At 37.6% G+C, this 22,103-nt stretch overlaps 2 protein-coding genes across 5 annotated transcripts; both read left to right on the top strand.

Moving 5' to 3' along the window:
* Positions 1–504: 504 nt before the first annotated feature.
* LOC149834513 (uncharacterized) lies at positions 505–18,692 on the top strand. 4 transcript variants are annotated; one of them, XM_090011451.1, is made up of 4 exons: positions 505–666; positions 5,090–5,201; positions 14,259–14,393; positions 14,508–18,692. In XM_090011451.1, the coding sequence occupies exons 2-4, from the start codon at positions 5,112–5,114 to the stop codon at positions 17,712–17,714; spliced, it is 3,432 nt and encodes a 1,143-aa protein (XP_089867577.1). In that variant the 5' UTR covers positions 505–666; positions 5,090–5,111; the 3' UTR covers positions 17,715–18,692. The 4 variants fall into 4 exon arrangements, with proteins under 4 accessions (XP_089867577.1, XP_089867575.1, XP_089867576.1 ...); XM_090011452.1 differs by having other exon boundaries at positions 513–666; positions 5,087–5,201; XM_090011449.1 differs by having other exon boundaries at positions 508–666; positions 14,259–18,692.
* LOC149834512 (uncharacterized) lies at positions 16,090–21,792 on the top strand. Its single transcript, XM_090011453.1, has 5 exons — positions 16,090–18,783; positions 18,987–19,229; positions 20,260–20,418; positions 20,665–20,799; positions 21,129–21,792. Exons 1-5 carry the CDS (start codon positions 17,758–17,760, stop codon positions 21,315–21,317), a joined length of 1,752 nt encoding a protein of 583 aa, XP_089867579.1. The 5' UTR covers positions 16,090–17,757; the 3' UTR covers positions 21,318–21,792.
* The last annotated feature ends 311 nt before the right edge of the window (positions 21,793–22,103 follow it).

Raw genomic sequence — 22,103 nt, 5'->3', positions numbered from 1 at the left:
CCCTGATGGAACCGAGTCCGAATCGGGTGCAATATTGCACAAAAAATTGTGCATTAAGCAATCCATCACCCTCCATCGGTTCTTGGGTCCCACACCTGATAGTCCCTGTCCCCAAGGAACCAAGATGAAGGGTGATCAGGTGATTAATGCATAAATATTTGTGCAATCATATTGAACACGGAACCGGACTTGAGCAGACTTTATGCTTCATGTACTGTGCAGATCCAGATCCAGATCACTTCGGGCACTAGTACCTCGGCAACCGGAAAATCCTACAGGCGATTCGGGTCCACGAATAATGTAAGAGAATCTTTTACTTGGTACCAAGAGGCGTTGAAAGGAAAGAAGGTCTGGGGGTGGGTGGGCCAGGGTCGTGATTGTCAGCAATCCCTATGAAAGTTGACGGTCGGTATTGGGCGGTCGAATTTGGCTGTCATGTACCGACCCGGCCACCCCGCTGGGCCCCACTCCCTCATTCTGTAAACGGCAGCTGTGTGGGCCCCAGTTGCGTAGTGTCCTTTGATACATACAAAGTTTCCGTCTCCTCCGCTCCCTCTATCAGTCCCCCCCCCCCCCCCCCCTCTCTCTCTCTCTCTCTCTCTCCACACGCACAACTTGATCTGGAAAAAGCGAGTTTTCGTTCCACCTCTTCGATCTTCTTCTGAGGTAATCATCTCTCTCTATATATATTTACTTCCGATCTGGGAATCCTCCGAATGTTTGCAAAGAACGAAAGGATGTGCCGTCCATCTTATCCGTCGATTCTCTACAGATCGTCGGCTTTTTTATTTCCTAAAACCTTATGATTCTTCTTTAAATAAGAAATACTATCGATCGATTTCATGCACTATCTCTGTTTTCTCTCGCTCTCGCTTTGTTGTTTTTGGATTCATCTTGAAAGGAATTGATCGTCATAAAGGTTAAATTTTATCCCTTTTATGTCCTTGATCGTTCTTCCTTTTCAGTTTTTTTTTCTTCAATTTTTGTTCAAAATCCAAGGAAGAACTTCAGGTTCTGCAATAAAACTGAAGAAAAAGGGAGAAAAAGGAAAAAAGATGGACAGAGTTAAGAAACAGGGGTTGATAGAGTCGCTATCTCAACCGAGGGTTATCTCTGCCTCTCTGCTTCGAGTTCCATCATTTTTCATCCATCTTGCCTACAAAAGAGGAAGGATACCTAATTTGGGAATCGAAATAATTTTTTTTTTCAAATAAATTTAGGTGCAGATTTCTTTTATTTATTAGAATCCAGGGAGATTTACATGGTTTTTAAATGATTTTGGTCCTAAAATCCTAAAAATACGGATTCTGTATACTCCAGACTCAGCAGTTAATTTATCTTTTTCTCTGATCAGAAGAAATAAACATAGTCATTTTTTCTTGAAAAGGTTATCTTTGAACTTTGGCTCCGAATCCAATCGAGATGTGCAAGTGCTCATTTCGAAGCTTTTTCTGAGTAAAGTCTTGTCCTGTTCAGCCCATTTGGGATCCCAAAAAACGACGATATGAAGTTTCTAAGACAATTTTTTTTTTTTCATTTAAAAGAAAGAATTTTAATAAAAATTTCATCGACCATTTTCCATTGGAGAATTTCGCAGAGCGTTCTAGGAGCATTATTCTGCCCATTTTTCAAACGGGCTATAAATATTGTTGGTGGTGGTTTTCTTTGGGGATATTTTTGTCAATTTTTAAAAAGTTGGCCAGCTTTCCGTAATTGGTCGGTCGTGTTTTATCTTGGGGACATCATGCAAGCACAATCAGATCCCTTTTTGTCTTTCTTTCCCTTCCCCCCCCCCCCCCCCCCCAAGAATTCAAGAAAATGACTAAAATGCTTCTTGCTTTTCAAGAGTCCCATATGACTCCCCACACGGCTCCTAGTTCGGGGTGGACATCCGGTCGGGTCTGGGCTGCCCAGTACAGACCGAAGCCCAAATAACTTCGGGCCTAACCTGTCCTATTAATAAATAGATTTGAGTTTGGGTAGGGATGAAACATCATTTCAATGGAACCTACCTGGCTCGACCCATTTACTAATCAGATTCAACCCGACTCGACCCATGCCTGGATCTGACAAGGGCTAGGTCTGGCTTTCAACGCTTCTGGGTCTGCTTTGCGCTGACCCGATTTCCATCCCTACTCTAGATGAGAGGCCAATTTTGTAATTTCGGATTTTGATGTCCGTGAAAAATTGCAAAGGCGGCCCATCAAAACTCCGAAGATAAGTGTTCTTAGGCCAGAGTAGTGCTGGGATGGAGCGTAGACCGTTTGACAGGCAGTCTGGCTTCAAATCCCATGGGTGTCACCCCTCAGTAAGCCGAAGCTTGGCGACTTCGAGGGGTAAGCCTCAGAGTTTTATGTTGACATGGATAGACGCCGTAGTTAGGCAGGCCGAGCCAGCACGGTTAGGTCTATGTGCCTGGGGCGGTTTCTCTGAGTAAAAAAAAAAAACAAATGGTGAAGGCGGCCCTCTTACCCAACCGGCTTTATATTTTCCAGAACCAGTAAAAAATCACCCTTTTTATAGTGGTAATTATTTAATGGTGTCAGTATTTTGCTTTACAAGACTAGTTGTGTTGCGGTTTAGGAGTCATTTGGTGATTATGGTGTATTTTTATTATATGACTTTTTATTGGAAATACCTACCGAGCTTCACTCTTTTGAAGCGACCCCCATACTTTGTTTGACTATTAAGCGGATAACTCAATTCCTTACCATTATTAGATTTGAGTTAATACTGATTATGATATTAGAATTACCATGCTACTCTTTTTGGATTCTGCAATAGTGTTTATGTAGAGAGACCTATGCTCCATGTTAGTCTCGTTGGATTATGTAATATTGTTTATGTGTAGAGACCTTTACTCCCTCATACTTAATTTGTTGCCTTTGAAATAGACCATGGTTTGATTCTTGATGAATAGTATTGTTGTCTTAGACAAGAATGTGCGAAAGGAGATGCGCCAAAAAGTTGAAATTACACTAACCGTTTGTCATTTTTTGTAAGGGTATGTATATCTTTGTAAGATTAAAGATGTTAACCATTGTTGAACTTTTTAATATACAAGTTCCAGACCCCTGCTTAAAAAAAAGTCCGTTAAATTCCATTTTCGATATCTTTCTCTACTCCCAAAACATCTTTTCTGGCAATTTTGCAATATTACGCACTTACACTTTACTTTTCCCACCGATTGACCAGGTACCACCTTTTGGAAAAATTCACGGATGCGAATTTACGTCTTTATTTATTTTTTAACGGAAAAGAGTATTTAAAGAAGTGCAAACAGCAAAATGTGCATTTATTTTTTTGAGGCCGTTTTTTATGCAGCGGCACTGCTACTGCTGACCATCCATTTCGACATTTCTCGAGATGGACAATGCACTCATCTCGAGAAATGCCAAGATGAATGACTGTCGGGTAAATTTTTTTTGTTGAAATTGGGGTTAATTATATTCTTGTTAACCTCGAATTTATTACAACAAAGTTTTGGTAAAAAGTAAAACTTTCTAACACTATTTTTAACTGGGTGAAGAAAACATTAAAAACGTCGTCAAAAAAGATGCGCCGTTGTCTGTATCGTAGCTGGCAAGTGCTCACCAGCTAAATAAAGCGGAAAGAGATCGGACCCACCTGGGTGAAAAGCTTAAAGCCACAGGGCACAATTTGCCTGAGACAAAATGGTTGCCATGTAGGGAAAGTGTGTACTTTAGTGACGGCAAATGATGGTGATTCTTCTCTCTATGTGACGACTGTGCCCCTGATTCAAGAATTGATCAGTTTTGGATTTGCTCAACTTGCATCCATTTATTTGTTTTTACACTTATATTTGTTTTTATACTTATTTGTTTCTTACAATCAAGAAAGTGCCTTATCCCCTTGGTTCCTTTGGATGATCTCCCTACGTTTGTGCAATTTGTGACGTCTGCCGAAGTGTATTTTATATAAATTATTAATTTATTATGGCTCCCAAGAAAGCTTTTGGTATTACATTCGTTTAGTTATTGGTAAGGACCCACCCATGGTTATATTTATGTGCCAGAACGATGATATGATTTGGTCCATTTGGCTGTTGGGAATGACTTTTTGGCAACAAAGTTGACGACCTTGATCTGATTCGGCTCTTGTCTGTGTTTGAGTGTCTAAAATAGGCTCGGGAAACGGGACTGACATAGGTGGGTTTTGCTGTTGACATCGATTCGATGGGTGTCAATGGTCTTGTCAACTGCGGAGGTGGTTCACTTGGTCTCGATTTCAAGCTTGACTTGGTCAAGTCTGTAGTATGTCAAAACTTTGTGTTGGAGATTGGTTCGGTTGTTGATTTTATTCTTGTTAAAAATATTGCTGAGATATTTTCAAAACATGTTATAAAACACAAAAGTTAAAGTTTATATCACACCAATATCACGACAAGAACTTGGTGTTTCGAAATATCATTATTTTTTTGTGTGATGATATTTCGAAACACCATGTTCTTGTCGTGATATTGGTGTGATAATTTTTTATGTAATATTTTTATATTAACTATAAATGTATTTTTTATATTTTATGTTTATGTATATGGACAGTTTTGAAAGAGTTTATAGAGAAAACTCAGTTTTTTAAAAATATAACAGGACTTTCCTTCACCAAGGTTTTCCTGACAACGAGATTCGTGAGATTGGATTTCATTGGTCTTAGTTTGTTATATATTTCAGCAGCTACGTCACAAGGACACGATGGCACAACATTCGACTCACCGTGACAGTGTCGCATACCATGTTCATAAATTACCTTTACCGTTTTTTTCGTATTTTTGATAATTTTCAGTTTACTGCAGTTTGTGCGTATTCATACTTGAAAGAACGTTGAGTACATGTAATTATATCTTAATTTTGAAAAAAAAATACCGACTCATGTTTCGTGTCGGTGTCACATGTCAGCGTCCGTGTTGATGTTCATGTGATAGTTCATGATCCTTCTTTTTCGTACTTCTCAGTGAAGAAAAAATATATATAACCCATGTAGCCGAGAAACTTAATGCTGTTAAAACTTGAAACTATGGAACTTGAAAGAGAAAAGTCTGACACCTTTATGATGTCTGTGCTATTAGCAGAGGGTTTATCAATAGACACGTCATGGAGGTGGAAACACAAGCAAGTTCTACGGAAGTCCAAGTCAAGGATCCGGATGATGCAACAGTTGATATTTCATTGCCTTCCTCACAGGTAATCATGAAAACTGAAGACGCCATTTTTAGTCATTTGATTTAGTTGGAAAATGGCAGTTCCATTTTCCCTGGCAACAGTTGGATTCATGTGAAATGAACTGGTCTCTGTTTCATGCTTGTTTAGATGGTGGTATATTTTTGTGGCAATTGGATAGGCAAACATGTAGCTTGGTGCTATGAACAGTATGTTCATGAATCTGATTGATATTCTTCACCCTGTTAGAACTTGGGTTCTTTAACACACTGCCCCCTTCAGAATCTTCAATTTGCGCTTTTAGTCTATACTATTGCCCACTTCTCATTTAGGTCAGTCAGAGAGTTGATGATCTCTACTTCTTTCACACACTTGCTATTTTTCTGATATCGTTGCAGAGTTTCAGCTTATAACTTATGCCACAAGGACACAGTGCGTGTGCCTCGTATGGATATTTCACAACACTAAACATGGGCGTTGGCCACTCCACTTTCATGGACACAGTCAAACTTATGCTGATTTTGTCCTGAATTTTTAGCTACTTGCCTTTTTCTCTTTTCAGAATTAATCAGTAATTATGTAATTCTGTATTTCAGCTTAGATTTGGTATTCATAACGTTTTAGAATTATTGTCTGCAACTTCGTCTATATTTTTGCCACAATGTCACAAAGACACAGTGCGTGTGTCTCGTACGGATATTTCACAACACTAAACAGGGACGTTGGCCACTCCACTTTCATGGACACAGTCAAACCTATGCTGATTTTATCCTGAATTTTGAGCTACTTGCCTTTTTATCTTTTCAGAATTAATCAGTATTTATGTAATTCTGTATTTCAGCTTAGATTTGGTATTCATAATGTTTTAGAATTATTGTTTGTAACTTCGTCTATATTTTTTTTATGACATTGATCCTTTATTTTGTAGTTAATTGCATTTCATTAAAAAAATTGACATTAATTGTTTCAACTTAGATTTGCTATTAGTCATAGGGGCTAGAATATTGTTGAAGAGATTGAGCTACTTGCCTTTTTCAAAGAATATTAATCATAGGAGAGCTATTTGCCTTTTTTCTCTTTTTAGAATTACTCAGTAATTATATAATCCTGTATTTCAACTTAGCTTTGGTATTCATAACGTTTTAGAATTATTGCCTGTAATTCTGTCTTTATTTTTTTATGATGTAGATAATTGAATTTCATTAAAAAAATTGACTGGTTTTGTACCATGATACCATGTTCTGCACAATGCACAGACGAGAGAAAGAGGAGAAGAGAAGCAACCTTGAAAACAAAATAGATGTCTCAAACCCAGCCTAGGGTGATATCCTTTCTTTTATATTAAAGTATGTCATGAATGATTACAATATTGCCCTTTAGTACAAAAATAAATACAAGTGTACATCACAGAATTAGTTTTGGATCTGAATCTGGATCCAACTTGGTATAGTCTTAACACGCCTCCTTTAGCTGCGCATGGTTAAGAACTATGAATAGTTTGAATTTCAAGTGCCAATGACAATGCACAGCAAGTGCTTTAGTAAATAGATCAACCACCTGATCCTCTCTAATAAACACTGGTTGGATCTCTTTGGCCTCTACCTTTTCTCTAACAAAGTGTTGGTCTATCTCTACATGTTTTCATCTTACCATGTTGAACTGGATTTGTGGAGATAGCCATTGCACTCTAGTTATCACAATACATTAACGAGCTGGATATAGGTTGACGTAGGATAAATAGTGTGTTTAATTCATGCAACTTCTGTAGTAATTGCTGCCATAACTCGATATTCTGTTTTCGTACTTGAACGAGCCATAGTCTTCTGCTTCCTACTGGCCCAAGACATTAGATGAAAACCCAGATAAATCCCATAACCAGTGAGAGACCATCTCGTAAGCTATGTCACATGGGTGCGGGTGCAGGTGCGGGGGTGCGGCACTTTCAAAAACCTTGGGTGCGGGGGTGCGGCAGGGGCAAAAATGTATGTATATATATATATATATATATAGAAGGGGGGTCCGGGGGTTCCCCCTGGTGCGGGGGGTTATAGGGGGGCAGCGCCCCCCCCCCCCCCCCCAAGAATTTTTTTTTTAAATTCCGCAGCCCATTTCATAGGGCAAAATTTTAAAAAAAAATCCAAAAAATGGACCGAAATGACCCTGGGTGCGGTCGGGTTGACCGCACCCGCACCCACGTCGAATCGGGTGCGGCACCCTGCTAGCCGAATCCCTGTTACATAGCTCGTAAGATGATCATGAGCCCAATCGACATCATAATATGCAATGACTTTAATAGAGACTAGCTTTCATGAGAACAAGAAGCATTGGGAGGACACCCTAGATCCTGTAGCATCATGCCTTTAAAATGTGACGCTCTCACCTACATCATACTCTACTGACTGATGTTTATAGTATTATTGGTAAAATGCTACACATTGTTTATCAAATTAGACGATCTCTTCCATAAAATTAATGTTCCTCCACTACTTCAAGGTGGTGGCCTCCCTTTCAGATATTTGGATTGCTTCTTCACTATAAGTTAGGAGCCTTAACTCCCATCATTGAGAAAAATCATTTCTCCTTCTGAAGAGTGTATCTAGAAAGGGTAACAAATTCCACATTGACAAAGCATAGCATTCTCAGCACTGCTTTTCAGCATCACTCTATGCATTTGTAGTAACACTTCTTCATTCCTCTTTCTTATGAATGATCAAGCATACCTCCCTAATAGTATTCCTAAGGTACAGATGCAAGCTACTGAAAATCGAGACTTACCTGGTTCTTGAAACTACTAGGACTAGATGAACCCAACATTTAATAGAACTCTACACTTCTGGTGTCACCAAACGATAAGCTTCAATGTACTGAAAATCCAGAATGTGCAGAATTTACTAGCAGAGGAACTTAAGAAATGGACGATATCTGGACTTGCATATTCTCTTCTCGAATATTCTTCTGGGATACAGGATTTAACTTCCTATTTTAGCTTCTTGAATCTTTTCTTGTGTTTTGCTTTCCACCTTGATTCCTAAGGTTAGGTAATACGTATGCAACATGGGTGCTTCTGCACCCTCAAAGCACCTGCATCACACCTGCACGTATGTGACATGGGATCCAAAATTGTCCAAGTTAAATAAAAAACTTATAATTGTATAATTTTAAATGCATATGTAGGATTTATCTAACATTAAACTAGTTTTGTTTAACATTAGATGCATTCATCTTATTGAAATGACTAAAATACCCCTAAAAAGAATGACATCTTTTAAAATACATGGGAAAAATTAGTCTTTTGATTTTGGAGGGAAACATAAACTCAAACACCTTTTTCAAAAAAGTAGAAAAGTATGCTTTACAAATTTGAATTTGAAAAGTTCATTTTACTTTTTTTACCGCAACAAGTCATCATGTATTTTTAGAAATATTCTTTTTAACGATATTTTAGCCTTTTTAATCAGTAGAATGTTGCTAATATATATATATATATATATATATATATAGAGAGAGAGAGAGAGAGAGAGAGAGAGAGAGAGAGAGAGAGAGAGAGAGAGAGAGAGAGAGAGAGAGAGGGTAATGTTTGCAACCCTCATGGGTAAGGACCCCCCTGGTGAAAAAATGTATTAGTTTAAATTTTTTCTGAGCTTTTTTGCACATCTAACCTGTTTGTAGAGCAGGTAGTTAAGGAAGTTGATTGGTGTCTCGAGGAGGATTCAGAATCAATGTGGAATAAGATAGTGGGTGGCATTAGAAAGGTGGCTAAGGAGGTATTGGGTGAGTCTAAAGGCGGTGCACCGCTAGGTAAGGATACATCATGGTGGAACGAGGATGTCAAATTAGCTATTAAGGTTAAAAGAAAGTGTTATAGAAATCTAAGTAAGAGTCGTGATAATGAGAATTTGGAGAAGTATATGATAGCAAAGAAGGAAGCTAAAAAAAGTAGTTCGAAATGCGAGGGATAAGGTATATAAGGAGGTTTATGACAAGTTGGATACCAAAGAGGGCGAGGAGGATATTTATAGGCTTGCAAAGATGAGAGATAGGAAATCGAGGGATCTAGGTATGGTTAGATGTATCAAAGATGAAACGTAAAGGGTTTTAGTCAAAGATGATGAGATTAAGGAGAGATGAAAAGATTATTTTGATAAGCTATTTAATGGAAGTCATGCTCAGGATCTTGGAGACTTCTCCATTCCTTTTCATGAGATGAATCATGACTTCATGCGCAAGATTCAAAAGAAAGAAATTGCAGAGGCTTTGAAGAAAATGAAATCAAGAAGGGCAGTTAGCCCAGATGGTATACCTATCGAGGCTTGGAAATGCTTGGATAAGAAAGGTTTAGAATGATTGACAAATCTTTTTAACAAGATTTGGCAGACAAATAAGATGCCTAATGAGTGGAGGAAAAGTACTTTGGTGCCTCTATATAAGAATAAGGGTGATATACAAGATTGCACAAACTTTCGTGGTATAAAACTCACGAGTCATACTATGAAACTTTGGGAGAGGGTGATTGAGTATAGGTTGAGGAAGGTTGTCATGATATCGGAGAATCAATTTGGTTTTATGCCTTGAAGATCAACTATGGAAGCTATAAATCTTCTTAGACAACTTATTGAGAGATACAGAGAGAGGAACAAAGATTTGCATATGGTTTTAATTGATTTGGAGAAGGCATACGATAGAGTACCTAGGGATGTTCTCTGGTGGACAATGATGAAGAAAGGTGTTTCTCTCAAGTACATTAGTATAATTAAAGATATGTACGAAGGAGTAGTAACCAATGTTCGCACGTGTGGAGGGGTGACAACCAATTTTCCTATAACGGTTGGGTTACATCAAGGATCTGCATTAAGCCCTTTCCTATTTGCTATAGTGATGGATGAGCTTACTAGATCAATTCAAGAAAATGTGCCGTGGTGTATGTTGTTTGTTGATGATATTGTTTTGATTGATGAGTCTAGAGTTGGGGTTAATGCTAAGTTAGAATTATGGAGACAGACATTGGAAGCAAGATGTTTTAAGTTGAGTAAGAGTAAGACAGAATATATGGAATGTCGGTTTAGTAAGCAACGGAGTAGTGATGGGAGTGTAGTGAAGCTTGGTGAGCAAGAAATACCGGTGGATGATTGTTTCAAATATTTGGGATCTATCATTCAAAAGTATGGAGAAATTGATGGAGATGTAAATCATAGGATAAAGGTTGGGTGGATGAAATGGAAAAGTACAACTAGAGTGTTGTGCGATCGTAGAATGTCATTGCGGTTGAAGAAAAAGTTTTATAGGACGACAATTAGGCCCTCTTTACTATATGGTACGGAATGTTGGGCTGCCAAGAGACATCATATTCAAAAAATGAGTGTAGCTGAGATGCGTATGCTTAGATGGATGTGTGGAAATACAATAAAAGATAAGATTCAGAACAAGGAGATACGTAAGAAGGTAGGCATTGCATCCATTGAAAATAAGATGAGAGAGAATCGTTTACGGTGGTTTGGACATATTCGGCGAAGGCCTAATGATGCTCCAGTTAGAAGGATGGAGAAATGGAAAAATATATTAGTTAAAAGAGGTCGGGGTAGGCCTAAGAAGACTTGGATGGAGATGATAGGAAAGGATATGAATGCTTTGAACCTCACTGAGGACATGGCATTGGATAGAAATGATTGGAGGAGAAGGATTCATGTGGAAGACCCAGAATGATTTTCTTTTTTGGTTCATATCGCCGACCCCAATTGTTTTGGGATGAAGGCGTAGTTGTTGTTGTTTTTTGCACATCTAACCCTTCAGGTGTGATCTACATATTAAGTTTAGTAGAAATGACCTTTGGATCATGTTGTTCTAACATATATGTCAGATTTTACAAGGGTTGAAAAATCAACAGCTTACAATGTACCAAATTTTAAAACCTCGAAAAACACATCCATGAGGTCAAATTTGGTCAAAACAACCTCCCCTTATGAATTCCAACTAGGGGGTTCCTTACTCGTGAGGGTAGCAAATGTTATCCATCCATATATATAATGCGTGCGTGTGTGTGTGTGTGTGTGTGTGTGTGTGTGTGTGTGTGTGTGTGTGTGTGTGTGTGTGATTCAAGGGGATCAAATAGGAAATGATACTCTGAATCATATAACCACAATGAAGTATGTGATCAACCAACATTATCGAATGTGAGCAACTGTTAGAAGAAATGGTTTAATCCTCTGATTTCTCAAACCAACAGGTCCATGAATCGGGATCTTAATGCATATAGATACAAATGGTCTAATGGGAGCAAGAATATATAGGGAAAATATTGGCGAGTGGCTACACTCTAGTGTGCAGTACTCTCTAGTTGAATCTCACAAGTGCGAGCTTTATTTGGCCATTTTGACCGCCATGAATGTATTCAGCATGGTCCATTTACTAGGAAACACACTTTGGATTGGGTGGTTTCAACATAAAAAAATGATTTTCTTAATATTGAAAATTTGAGGAATTGTAGACCGGTGAACCTTTTATCCCTTAGAAAATCTGCTTATACAACTTGATCTGGTGATCTAAAATGTGTTTCTGACTAATAAAACCATATAAATGATATCCATAGGGCTTGATTTACAAAAAAACCAAGAAAATGTGAAGGAATGGGTGGTTTCAACTAGAGAGTATGGTACACTCGAGGGTAGCCAATGATTTCCCTTATATATATTTATATCCTCATCCACACCCAAGTTTTTTGAAATTTCCTTTGTCACACCCTTTGCACCCACACCTGCACCTATGTGACATAGGGTAATACCAAATTATATTCTTACCAGAGTTATCCACCCTATCTGCTAACAAGACAGTCTACCTCTTGTGTGAAATCTCATGCTTCCCGTGTATGAATCTTATAGATATTTGTGCTTTCTCCTGATTCTTATGTTTCCATTCATCCATTTAATGGAATTATGGAAGCGTAAAGTGGATTGAATTAATGGATTGTCCGAGACAAGAGAGAAACAGTTGGCATGCAGGTAGAGAAAGGAGAGCCAATTCAAGGGGGTCATGCCTTGTTCTGAACTATTATGGCTCAATCCAAATATACACATTGGTATTTTACTGTCTTGCATTTCTTTTGCAATTCCATGTTAGGTAGTTGTGGCTCCATGCTCTTCTCAGTAAAAAGTCGTGGCTCCATGTTCTATACTAGCTGAGCATGTATGGGAGCACTAGGTCAATCATTTTACACATGAATTGCCTAAAAATTGATAAGTCATCTGATTTTAATTCAAACAACAATAGGATGTAAATGTCACATGATGTCCCCTTAAGACAGTATTAAAACCTGATGCTTGCCTAGGGGCAACAAATCTTGCTTCCCCAGAAATAATTGTATGCTTGGAAAAATGAGGAGGTGATAGATGTTCGAAAACCAAGAGCTGACGCTATTTAACAGATAAATAAGCTAAAGGCACATAGACCAGACCTGTCCTATGATCAGAAAACTTGGTTTCCACTTAAGACCTCTCCTCTGATGGCAATTGTTTCACTATTCAGGACTCCCCTTTAACCCACCATTTTTCATTTTACCATTGACAGTTTAGTTGCATTCCACGTATCCTAGATGCTTCCCAAATCGACAATCTATAAATATTTTTTCTCATAGAACCTTATAATAAACTTCAGATGAACATAAGAGCTTCAAATCTTCAATCTATAAATATTTTTCCTTATAGAACCTTATAATAAACTTCAGATGAACATAAGAGCTTCAAATATTCTATAGATTTTTCTTCTTAAAAAATCCTATATTTTGTGAAGGTTTGAGTTAGAAATTCTGCTTTCAGTATTTGGGCTGGTGCGATGTACCACATTGATCACCTTCATAGTTAGCTTGCCAACAAAAAATGGGAAGGAAAGTATCACTGTTGATCATAATTGAGTCTGTTGAAAAAACTATGAAATTTAGTTGTCATTAGAAAGCTTATGTAGTAAAATTTGACTATGTCTTGTTATAACTTGTTGCATTTTATAGATTGCATTCTCACGGTTTCTCCTGCACCATTTCTGTAGTTGTGTCTCGTGATACTTTTTTCATGAAATATCTAACCATGCTTTGCTTCTTTATTGGTGTATTTCTCTATTTATTGGATGTGGAATTCTGGATTTTCTTCTTAAACAACTTCTTGTATGTATGTTTACAAGACTGACAGATTAACAGGATTATTTATTCTAGCTAGATTATGACATGAACCTCCCTTTACTAAACCAAATTTATTTGATTTTTTTTTTACTGGAAGTGAATAAAAAAACTTCACCATCTTTACTTTTATCTTTTTCTTCCCAAAAAAACATTTCTGCATATTGTCAAAATTTTTCCTCATATAATTGTGTTCCCATCACTTATTGTTTCAGAAATTTGTGCAAACGCAAGAACATTCAAATCCTACCTGAGTTTGCTTTTATGTTCAGGGAACTTCCGATATCTTGCTTTTCAGTTGAATATAAATGCAGTTGTTCTCAGCCTCAAATATCAGTGACTTCCATATTACTTTTTCTTCTGGTTCATATTGTATAAAATAAATTGAAAAAAATGGATGGCCTTTTTTTAGGAAAGTCAAGATGCATGTTGAAACTAATTTGTGAATATTAGGATGTTCAGATAATATCCAAAGTATTCCTTCCTTTTTTAGTATATCAGCTTTACTTCTTTATGATGCAGATGATAGCCTTCTCTTTGATGAAATTAAATTTTATTCTTTATAATAATATTTAAGTGATAGGTGAAGCTACAAGAAAAGGGTACTTCTAATCTGCAAAGATAAATGCAGTCACAATAGATTAGTGTGTTTCTTAATTTCTTGAACAGTTTAGCTTGTTGATTGTGTCAAATAGTGAATAGAAGGCTTGAATTTTTACCTTCATGGAAATTCATTATGTAATCCTTCTTTTTCTTTTGCACAAGTTCTCTCCAATGTTCTCTGCATCATCCTGCCTCCCTTGTTGCGTAAAACCCTTTACATGAAGAGCAGCAATGTTTTATTTTCTCACACGCAATATCTTGTCTCTGCTCTCTTTTTTTCTGTTTTTAATACCTCAATTGCATTTACCTTCACTTAACAGGAAGACAGAGTCTCACATCCCAAAAAGTTGATGATGCACTCCGAAGATAATGTATCTTTGAGTGCCACAGGAACTGCTGAAGCCAGCAAAGAAGCAGAAGAAGAGGAGACATCTTTTGAAGGAGAGTTTATAAAGGTAGAAAAGGAATCAATTGAAATAAATGAAAATCTTCATATTCATCCTGGGAAAGAGGCTAGTCATTCTGTTGCAGAGCTGAACTTGAAGGACCATAATTTTCTTGAAATGCAGGAAAGGATAAAAGCTCTGGAACGAGATTTAGAAAAAATGAATGCAGAGGTCAAAAGCTCAGAGTTCGAGAAATCTGAACTGCAAAAAGAATTTGCAAGTATGAAGGAAATATTGGAAGAAACGACTCACCACTCCATTGACCTTGAACTGAAGCAAAAGTATCTGAATGAACAACTTGACTCTGCTGAGCTAAAGATCAAACAGTATGAGCAGATGTACAATTCTCAGCTTGAGGCCCTGCAAGTAGCACTTAGAGCACAAGATGCATTTCAAAATGAATTAGTTGATGCAAAAGAGGCAATCAGTAAGTTAAATTCTGAACTAGAATTTTCAAAGCAGAAGGCCCAAGAACTGGAAGAACAGGTGAAAGCATCGATGAGAGAGTGCGAGAAGGTTTTAGAGTTCCAAAATCTGTTAGAATTGGCAAACATGAATGCAAAAGAGATGGAACATCAGATCAGCTTTCTTCAAGAGGAAATAAGTACTTTATGTGGAAGAATTGCTGACAATCAGAAAGAAGAGGACACTCTGAAGAATACATTAGCAGAGCTTTCTACAGTTCAAGATGAGCTTCGGCTTTCAAAAACACATGCATTAGATTTGGAGCAAAGGATCGCCTCCAGTGAAAGAGTTGTTGGAGAGGTAGAAGGACAATTAAATTTGAGCAGAGCATCAGAAGAGAAATTGAAACAAGAAATTTTAGCATTGGAGAGCTTATTTACTGCAAACAAGGAAGATCTTCAAGCGAAAATCATTGAGTTAGAAGAGCTAGATTTAAAGCTAATGGAGGAGAGGAAGAAGACAGTCATGCTGGAAGGTGACTTAAGGAACAAGGAAGCACAGGTCTCAATCATGCAAGAGGAGCTGGCTACTATGACCAAAACAAAATCAGATACCGATGCTACTGTGTCTGCACTTAATAGCAAGCTGTCCCACTTGCAGGAATTAGTCGCCGATCTTGAAGACAGATTGAAGCAATCTATTGATAAATCTGCTGAATCAGACTCACGTTTGGAGCAGGCATTGTTGTATAATGATGAGCTGGAGCAGAAGTTGAAGTCTCTTCAAGATCTCCATGGTGAATCTGAAGCCCAAGCTACAAATGCTATAAAATTGAACGTTGAATATCAAGATATGCTTCAAGCCTCTGATTCAGCAAAAGAAGAAGCAGAATCAAAACTTAAAACAACTGAATCAGAATTGATCTTTCTGAGAGAGAAGAGCGTACAGCTTGAAGAACAGCTAAGTTTTGCTGCAGCAAACAAAGATGACACAGATAAGGCTGTAAAAGAGTTCCAAGAGAAAATATCAGAATTGTCTGAGATGCTAGAGAAGGTTGAAGAAGAAAGCAAGATTTTGAAAACGCATCTGGAAGAACATAAAGATAAGATTTCCTACTTGGAATCTGCTCTGGATCAATCATCTCGAGGGAACTTTGAGCTAGAGAAGGAGTTGAAAGTTGTAACTGAGAGATGTGCAGAGCATGAGGGTCGATCCACCACCTCTCATCAGAGAAGTCTCGAGCTTGAAGACATGATTCAGATATCACGTTCTAAAGCAGAGGATGCAGGAGCAAAGGTAAGGGAGCTTGAACTACTATTGAAGGACTCGGATCAGAAACAGCATGAGCTTGAAGAGCATTTAAGATCTAGGGCAGAAAAGTATGTGGAGGCAGAAGCCGAATGTAAGCAATATTCAAGCAAGCTATCTGAAGTTTCTGCAGAACTGGAATCTTCTTCAGCAAAAATATTGAGTTTGGAGCTTTCCTTGCAAAATGCAAAAGAAAATGAGTTGGAAATGACAGACAGTCTAAGAGAGATCACAGAAGAAAGGAAAAGTTTCGCTGATAAGATTATCCATCTTGAATCAGCTTTAGATCAGTTATATCTGAAAAATAAAGAGCTGGAAGATGACCTGAAAGTTTCTCTGGAGAAATGCATGAAACACGAGGAGCATGCTAGTAGCACTCACCAGAGAAGCCTTGAACTTAAAGACTTGATGCAGGTCTCACACTCCAAAGCAGAGAATGCAGAAAGAAAGGTGGTTGAACTAGAAATGTTGCTGAAGAATTCAGAAGATAAGCAGTGTGAGCTTGAAGAGCATTTAAGATCTGCAGAAACAAAATTTCTAGATGAAAAAGAAGAATGTGAACAGTATGCTTCCAAAGCTTCCAAATTTTCAGAAGATCTGGAAGTTTCTCTAGCAAAAGTATCAAGTTTGGAGCTTGTTCTGTCTGATGCAAATAGAAAGGAGATTGAGTTGAAGGAACAGTTGACATTTGTCATGGCAGAACGGGAAAGTTTTGAAGATAAAATCAAGCAGTTGGGGCATGATTTGGATCAGTCATCTTCAAGGTTGTTGGAGCTAGAACAGGAGCTGAAAGTTGTTACAGAGAAATGTACAAAACATGAAGGTCTTGCTGACATGAATCACCAGAGATGCCTTGAGCTCGAAGGCCTAATCCAAATATCACACTCTGAAGCAGAGGCTGAAAAAGCAAAATCTGAAATACATGCTACCAAAATTTCCAAGCTTACAAAAGACTTGGAAGTTTCTCTAGAAAGAATATCAACTTTGGAGGTTGCACTGCAAAATGCAAATGAAAAGGAGACCGAGCTGAAGGGAAATTTGGATTGCATCATAGCAGAACAGAGAACTTCTGAGGATAAGATCAAGCAGCTGGAGCATGAGCTAGACCAGTTATCTTCAAGGAACTTGGAGCTTGAACAGGAACTGAGGGTTGTTACACTGAAATGCACGGAACATGAAGGCCGAGCTAGCCTGATTCACCAGAGGAGCCTTCAGCTTGAAGATTTGATCCAAGTATCACATTCCCAATCAGAGGATACAGAGAGAAAGGTGGGTGAACTAGAGATACAACTAAAAGATTCAGAACAAAAGCAATGTAAACTTGAAGAACAGTTGGATTTAGCAAAAGCAGAGTGTAAACAATATTCTGACAAACTGTCTGAACTCTCTTTAGAATTGGAAGCTTCTATAGTCAATGCTTCAACTCTGGAGGCTGCACTGAGAGATGAAAATGAAACATCGGAAGGTCTGAAGAAAAGCATCAATTTGATTACAGAAGAAAAGAAAAAGTTTGAAGATGCATCAAATGACTACAGTGTTAAGCTTTCACAAGTGGAGAACCTTCTGAAGGTTTTACAACATGAGCTGAAAATGACAACAGAAATTGGTCACTGTTGAGAAAGATCTTGAAAGTGCCACCCAGAAGGGGACAGAAACTTTGATGAAGCTCAAAGTTTCCGAGGAGCAGCTAGATCAGCAGAGATTGGTAATAGAAGAATCTGCTACAAAGCGCCTAGAACTGGAATCATTTTCCAAGGTTGCTGACCTGAAACTCCAAAAAGCAATTGATGATTTTGTCCAGAGAGATTCTGAAGCAAAAGAATTATTGGAGAAACTGACCACTCTTGAAAAGCAAGCAACAGTTCACCAAGAACAGGCAATGGAAGCATTTTCAGCCAACAAAATCCTCCAGGCTCAATTAGAAGAACATTTGAAAAAATTAAGTTCTGTGGAAATTTTTTGTGATGAACTGAAAAACAAAGTTGTGGAAAGTGAAAACAAAGCCAGTATGTCCTCATCTGAGAATGAAATATTAGTTGAAACAACCTTGAAGCTCAAAGAAGAACTGGGGATTTATCACAATAGTATTGCTGAAATGGAAAACCTGCTTCAAGCTCTGCAGACTGAAAAGGAAGCAACAATAGAAGAAGTGACGTTTCACAAGAATAACATAAATGAGTTGACTGATAAGCATGCAAGATCTCTAGAACTCTATTCTGCTGCTGAATCCCGTATTGCAGATGTTGAACAAAAACTTCATGAAGCAATTGAGAGGTATACACTTAGAGACAATGATGCAAAAGAATTGAATGACAACTTGCAAGTTCTTGAGTCTCAATTAAGAACTTATGAAGAGAAAGTATTAGATGCCGAAAAGGTAATTGAAGCTCAAAAGATTGCGATGGAAGAATTACTATCTAAATTGGCACATATGGAAGGTATTGTTAAAGAACTTCAAAGCAGCTCTAGCAAACTTGAAACAGAGAATCAAGCCTTAGCAGAAACAAACCTGAAACTCACTCAGGAATTAGCTGCATACCAGACCCAGATATCAGAGGTACAAGCTATTCTTGATGCAGTTCAAGCAGAGAAAAATGAAATAGTTCAACAGTTCAATGCCTGCAAGCAGACTATTAATGACCTGACAGAACAACACAAAGCTGAAGGGCAGGAACTCCAATCTCAGGTCTGCTTCTTCCCGTGATCGTTTTTTTTTTTTAAACTTTTTTTTATACATATTTTGGTCTATCACCCAGAAACAAAAACTTGTATACATTTTTTGTCATGATCTGCCTTGTATTTATAGCACTGGCTTAGTGTAGCTTCTTTCAATATTTGCACTCTTCTAATACTCAAAAAATATAGTTTTTTAATAAACTGATGTTACAGATATCTTCTATTATGAGTGAGAACTACTCATTGAATGAAACATATCATAATGCAACGAAGGAGTTTGAAGCAGTAAGGTCCGAATTGGAAGGGAAACTAAATGAAGGAAAGGCAAGAGAAGACAAATTCTACACAGATATTGAGAATCTGAGAGCTGAAGTTGCTGAAAAATCTACTCTGCTTTCCCGTATAGGAGAATTAGAGCAAGAGTTGGCATTATTAGAAACCCAAGTTAAGGAACAGGTACTTTTTCCTTTCACTTTGTCACGTTTGGATATGGCATCATGTATAAATGGTTTGAGGCCTTCATTTGGCATCATGCATACATGGTTTTGAGGCCTTCATTTCTGTGCTATCATCTATCATTTGAATGTACACGATACTCCATAAATGAAGAAAAGGTATTGAGGTTGATCTTAGATAGATGGTTTTGTGATTGAGCTAAAGAAAATGTTAGGTGATTATGTCAAGTAAAAATGATTTAGATAATGCATGTCAATCATGCATGCAATGACAGCTATACTCATTTATTATGGATTTGTGGACATACTTTGCAACATTAGACAATTGCCTATTTTTCATCTTGTTTTGTTAATGTCCTACTCAAACTGACTTAGATAATGCTTGTGAATCATGCATGTATGAGAAGCTGTGCTCCTTTAGATTAGATTTTGTAGGCATCCTTTGAAACATTAGACAATTGCCTATTTTTCATGTGTTTTGTTAATGTCCAGCTTATCATATGATGCTCATAACTTAACCTATGTTATTGTCCTTTATCTTATAAAGTTTGCACTGATACTATGTACTACCAGGTGAAAGTTCTAAGAACCCTGGTCAACCAATGCCATATTCTAAGTTGATGCCAATAACACAATCTGATTGTGGACCATTTCCATGTGCACTTTGGAATGGGTCAGGTCTGGATCCACCGACCTGATCCATATTGGACCATAGGCTGTTTCTAGGAAAGGGCTAGTTCCTTCTCTTCTCTAATATTCTCAAACTCCCCATCTCTAAAGTTTCCTTTGCGAGGATAAGCTATTTTGTTAGTTAGGAATCTGCAAACTGGTATTGACAATTCTCTTGCTTTTGACCTCCACTTCTGCCCTCTTTTAGAACATGATTCTTGAATTTCCATGGAATTCTGCTTAAATTGCTAAAGATAGTACAAAAACATATCTTTGTAATGATGTCCATCCAATATGTAACTATTCTTTAATGTTTGCATTGGAGGTGAAAAAATTGACTGAAAAAATATGACTTTTTGTAGAAGGAGATGGAATCAAAGAAAGACTTAGATAGGGAATCTGCTCTGAACAAATCACTTGCAGAACTTGAATCCAAGAATCATCAAGCATCTCTTTTGGAAAGTCTGGTTGAGGAACACAAGCAGCAACTTGAGCAATCTGACTCAATCCTGAAAATGAAGGTAATTTTGTTTCCTCAGGGTAAGCTAAAAACTAATTAAAATTTCTTTGCCTGCTATGATTGTTTAGAGGAAAGAGGTTGCCTTCAAACTTTAAGTTGATAAATGAGGATTGAGAATTGCACTTTATCAAGTTTATTGTGTAGAAGGGTTAATTCCAATTTTCTTTTTACCTATCTGTATATAATCATGATCCTGTTTATTTCCTTCTAAATTGCAGTAAATCTTACATTTCCATTCTTGGTGCAGGAAGAAAAGATTAGCCTTGTGAATGCAAAAGTGGAAGAATTGAAAATCAAACTAAATCAAACCGGGGAATTGCAAAAGAAGGTAGAGGATCTCGAGAATGAACTGAAATCGTCGAGGTTAAAGCCTGAGATCCAGGCAAGTACACTCTAACACTCGATCTTTGTATTCTTGTTTCGGGCTTTGAGTTTTGCACGTACACATTTTTTGATGTTATGATAAGAAATTCTTGTTTTTTAGCAGTTTGCACGTATTTAATTTTGTATTGATTATATGAATATTTCTATTCATGTACTCCTGTGTCAAAATGAGTAGTCTCCTTGTGAACTCATCTTCTTCAATAGTTACAATCGAATGCTGATATGCATCTATTTTTCTGACTGAGAGAGAGAGAGTTTGTTATTGCAATGAGATTTGGCTGATGGGGGGCAGAAGCATTTTTATTTATTATTAACATCGTTTTACAGGCGAGGGAAATAATTGAGCCGAATGCGGGTCAAGGAACATCATCTCCATCAAAAAGAAAGAGCAAAAAGAAAACAGAAACAATTGCCACTCGGACTGTGGAAGGCTCTTCATTGATGGGTTTTAAGCTTATCCTGGCAGTAGCATTGGTGTCACTGATCATGGGTGTTATTCTTGGTAAGGGAAACTAAGTGAAGCATCCGAATACATTGTAAAAATGCATCTCATTCCATCGGCCATTATTTGGAGACTAGTGATCTATGAGCGTCACGTAAGAATTTGTTTTTCCATGATTCCTACTTGTAGATGTGCAGGTGGGTCTGGAAGTTAGTTTGTCTTTGGTTAAAATTTTGTAGCATTATTGTCTTGGAAACATTGAAAAAGTTCTGTTGTTGAAATATAGTTGGAGCAGTGAGGGAAGGTGATGGGTAGGAATTGGTTTTTTTCAAAGTTCCTACTTTAAGGTTTGTGGAACTTGCTTGCATTTGAGTCCAATCTTTCTGGTGGTAATACATTAGAGTGTTGAAAACCTTCGCTCAAAAACTTGTATCTCTGGTACTTGGGGGAATGTTGATATGAAAAGATGATTAGAGTTTGTATATCGTGTAGTGATGATGTGAACAGTTGATTAAAGCTTGCTTATCATGTTGCAATATTCATTGAAAAGCTTCTATTCTTGTTGTAAGAAAATACTCTCTCTCTCTCTCTCTCTGAATGAGATGCTAGTTTCTTTTTTTTTTTTGTCTTCGTAACGATTACTTTTTTATGGATATTGGCTCATTTCCATTTCCTTCAATTGTAGACGCTTCCTTGTCTGCTTTGATTACCATTTCGACTCTGTTTTATAATTTAAATATATCCCATTTGGTGCGAGTCCTAAGAAATGATCGAGTTCCATCCCATCCAAAGATGCCCAGGAGAAAAGGAAGGGAAGTCCAACTTTCGCTTGTCCGCAGAAGAGGGATCTGGAAGTCTAC

The sequence above is a fragment of the Nuphar pumila genome, chromosome 6, assembly GCF_984573655.1.
Source record: "Nuphar pumila chromosome 6, dmNupPumi1.hap1.1, whole genome shotgun sequence".
Classification (NCBI taxonomy): Eukaryota; Viridiplantae; Streptophyta; class Magnoliopsida; order Nymphaeales; family Nymphaeaceae; genus Nuphar; species Nuphar pumila.
The sequence above is the reverse complement of the archived record's forward strand: the minus strand, read 5'-3'. Positions and strand labels throughout refer to the sequence as shown.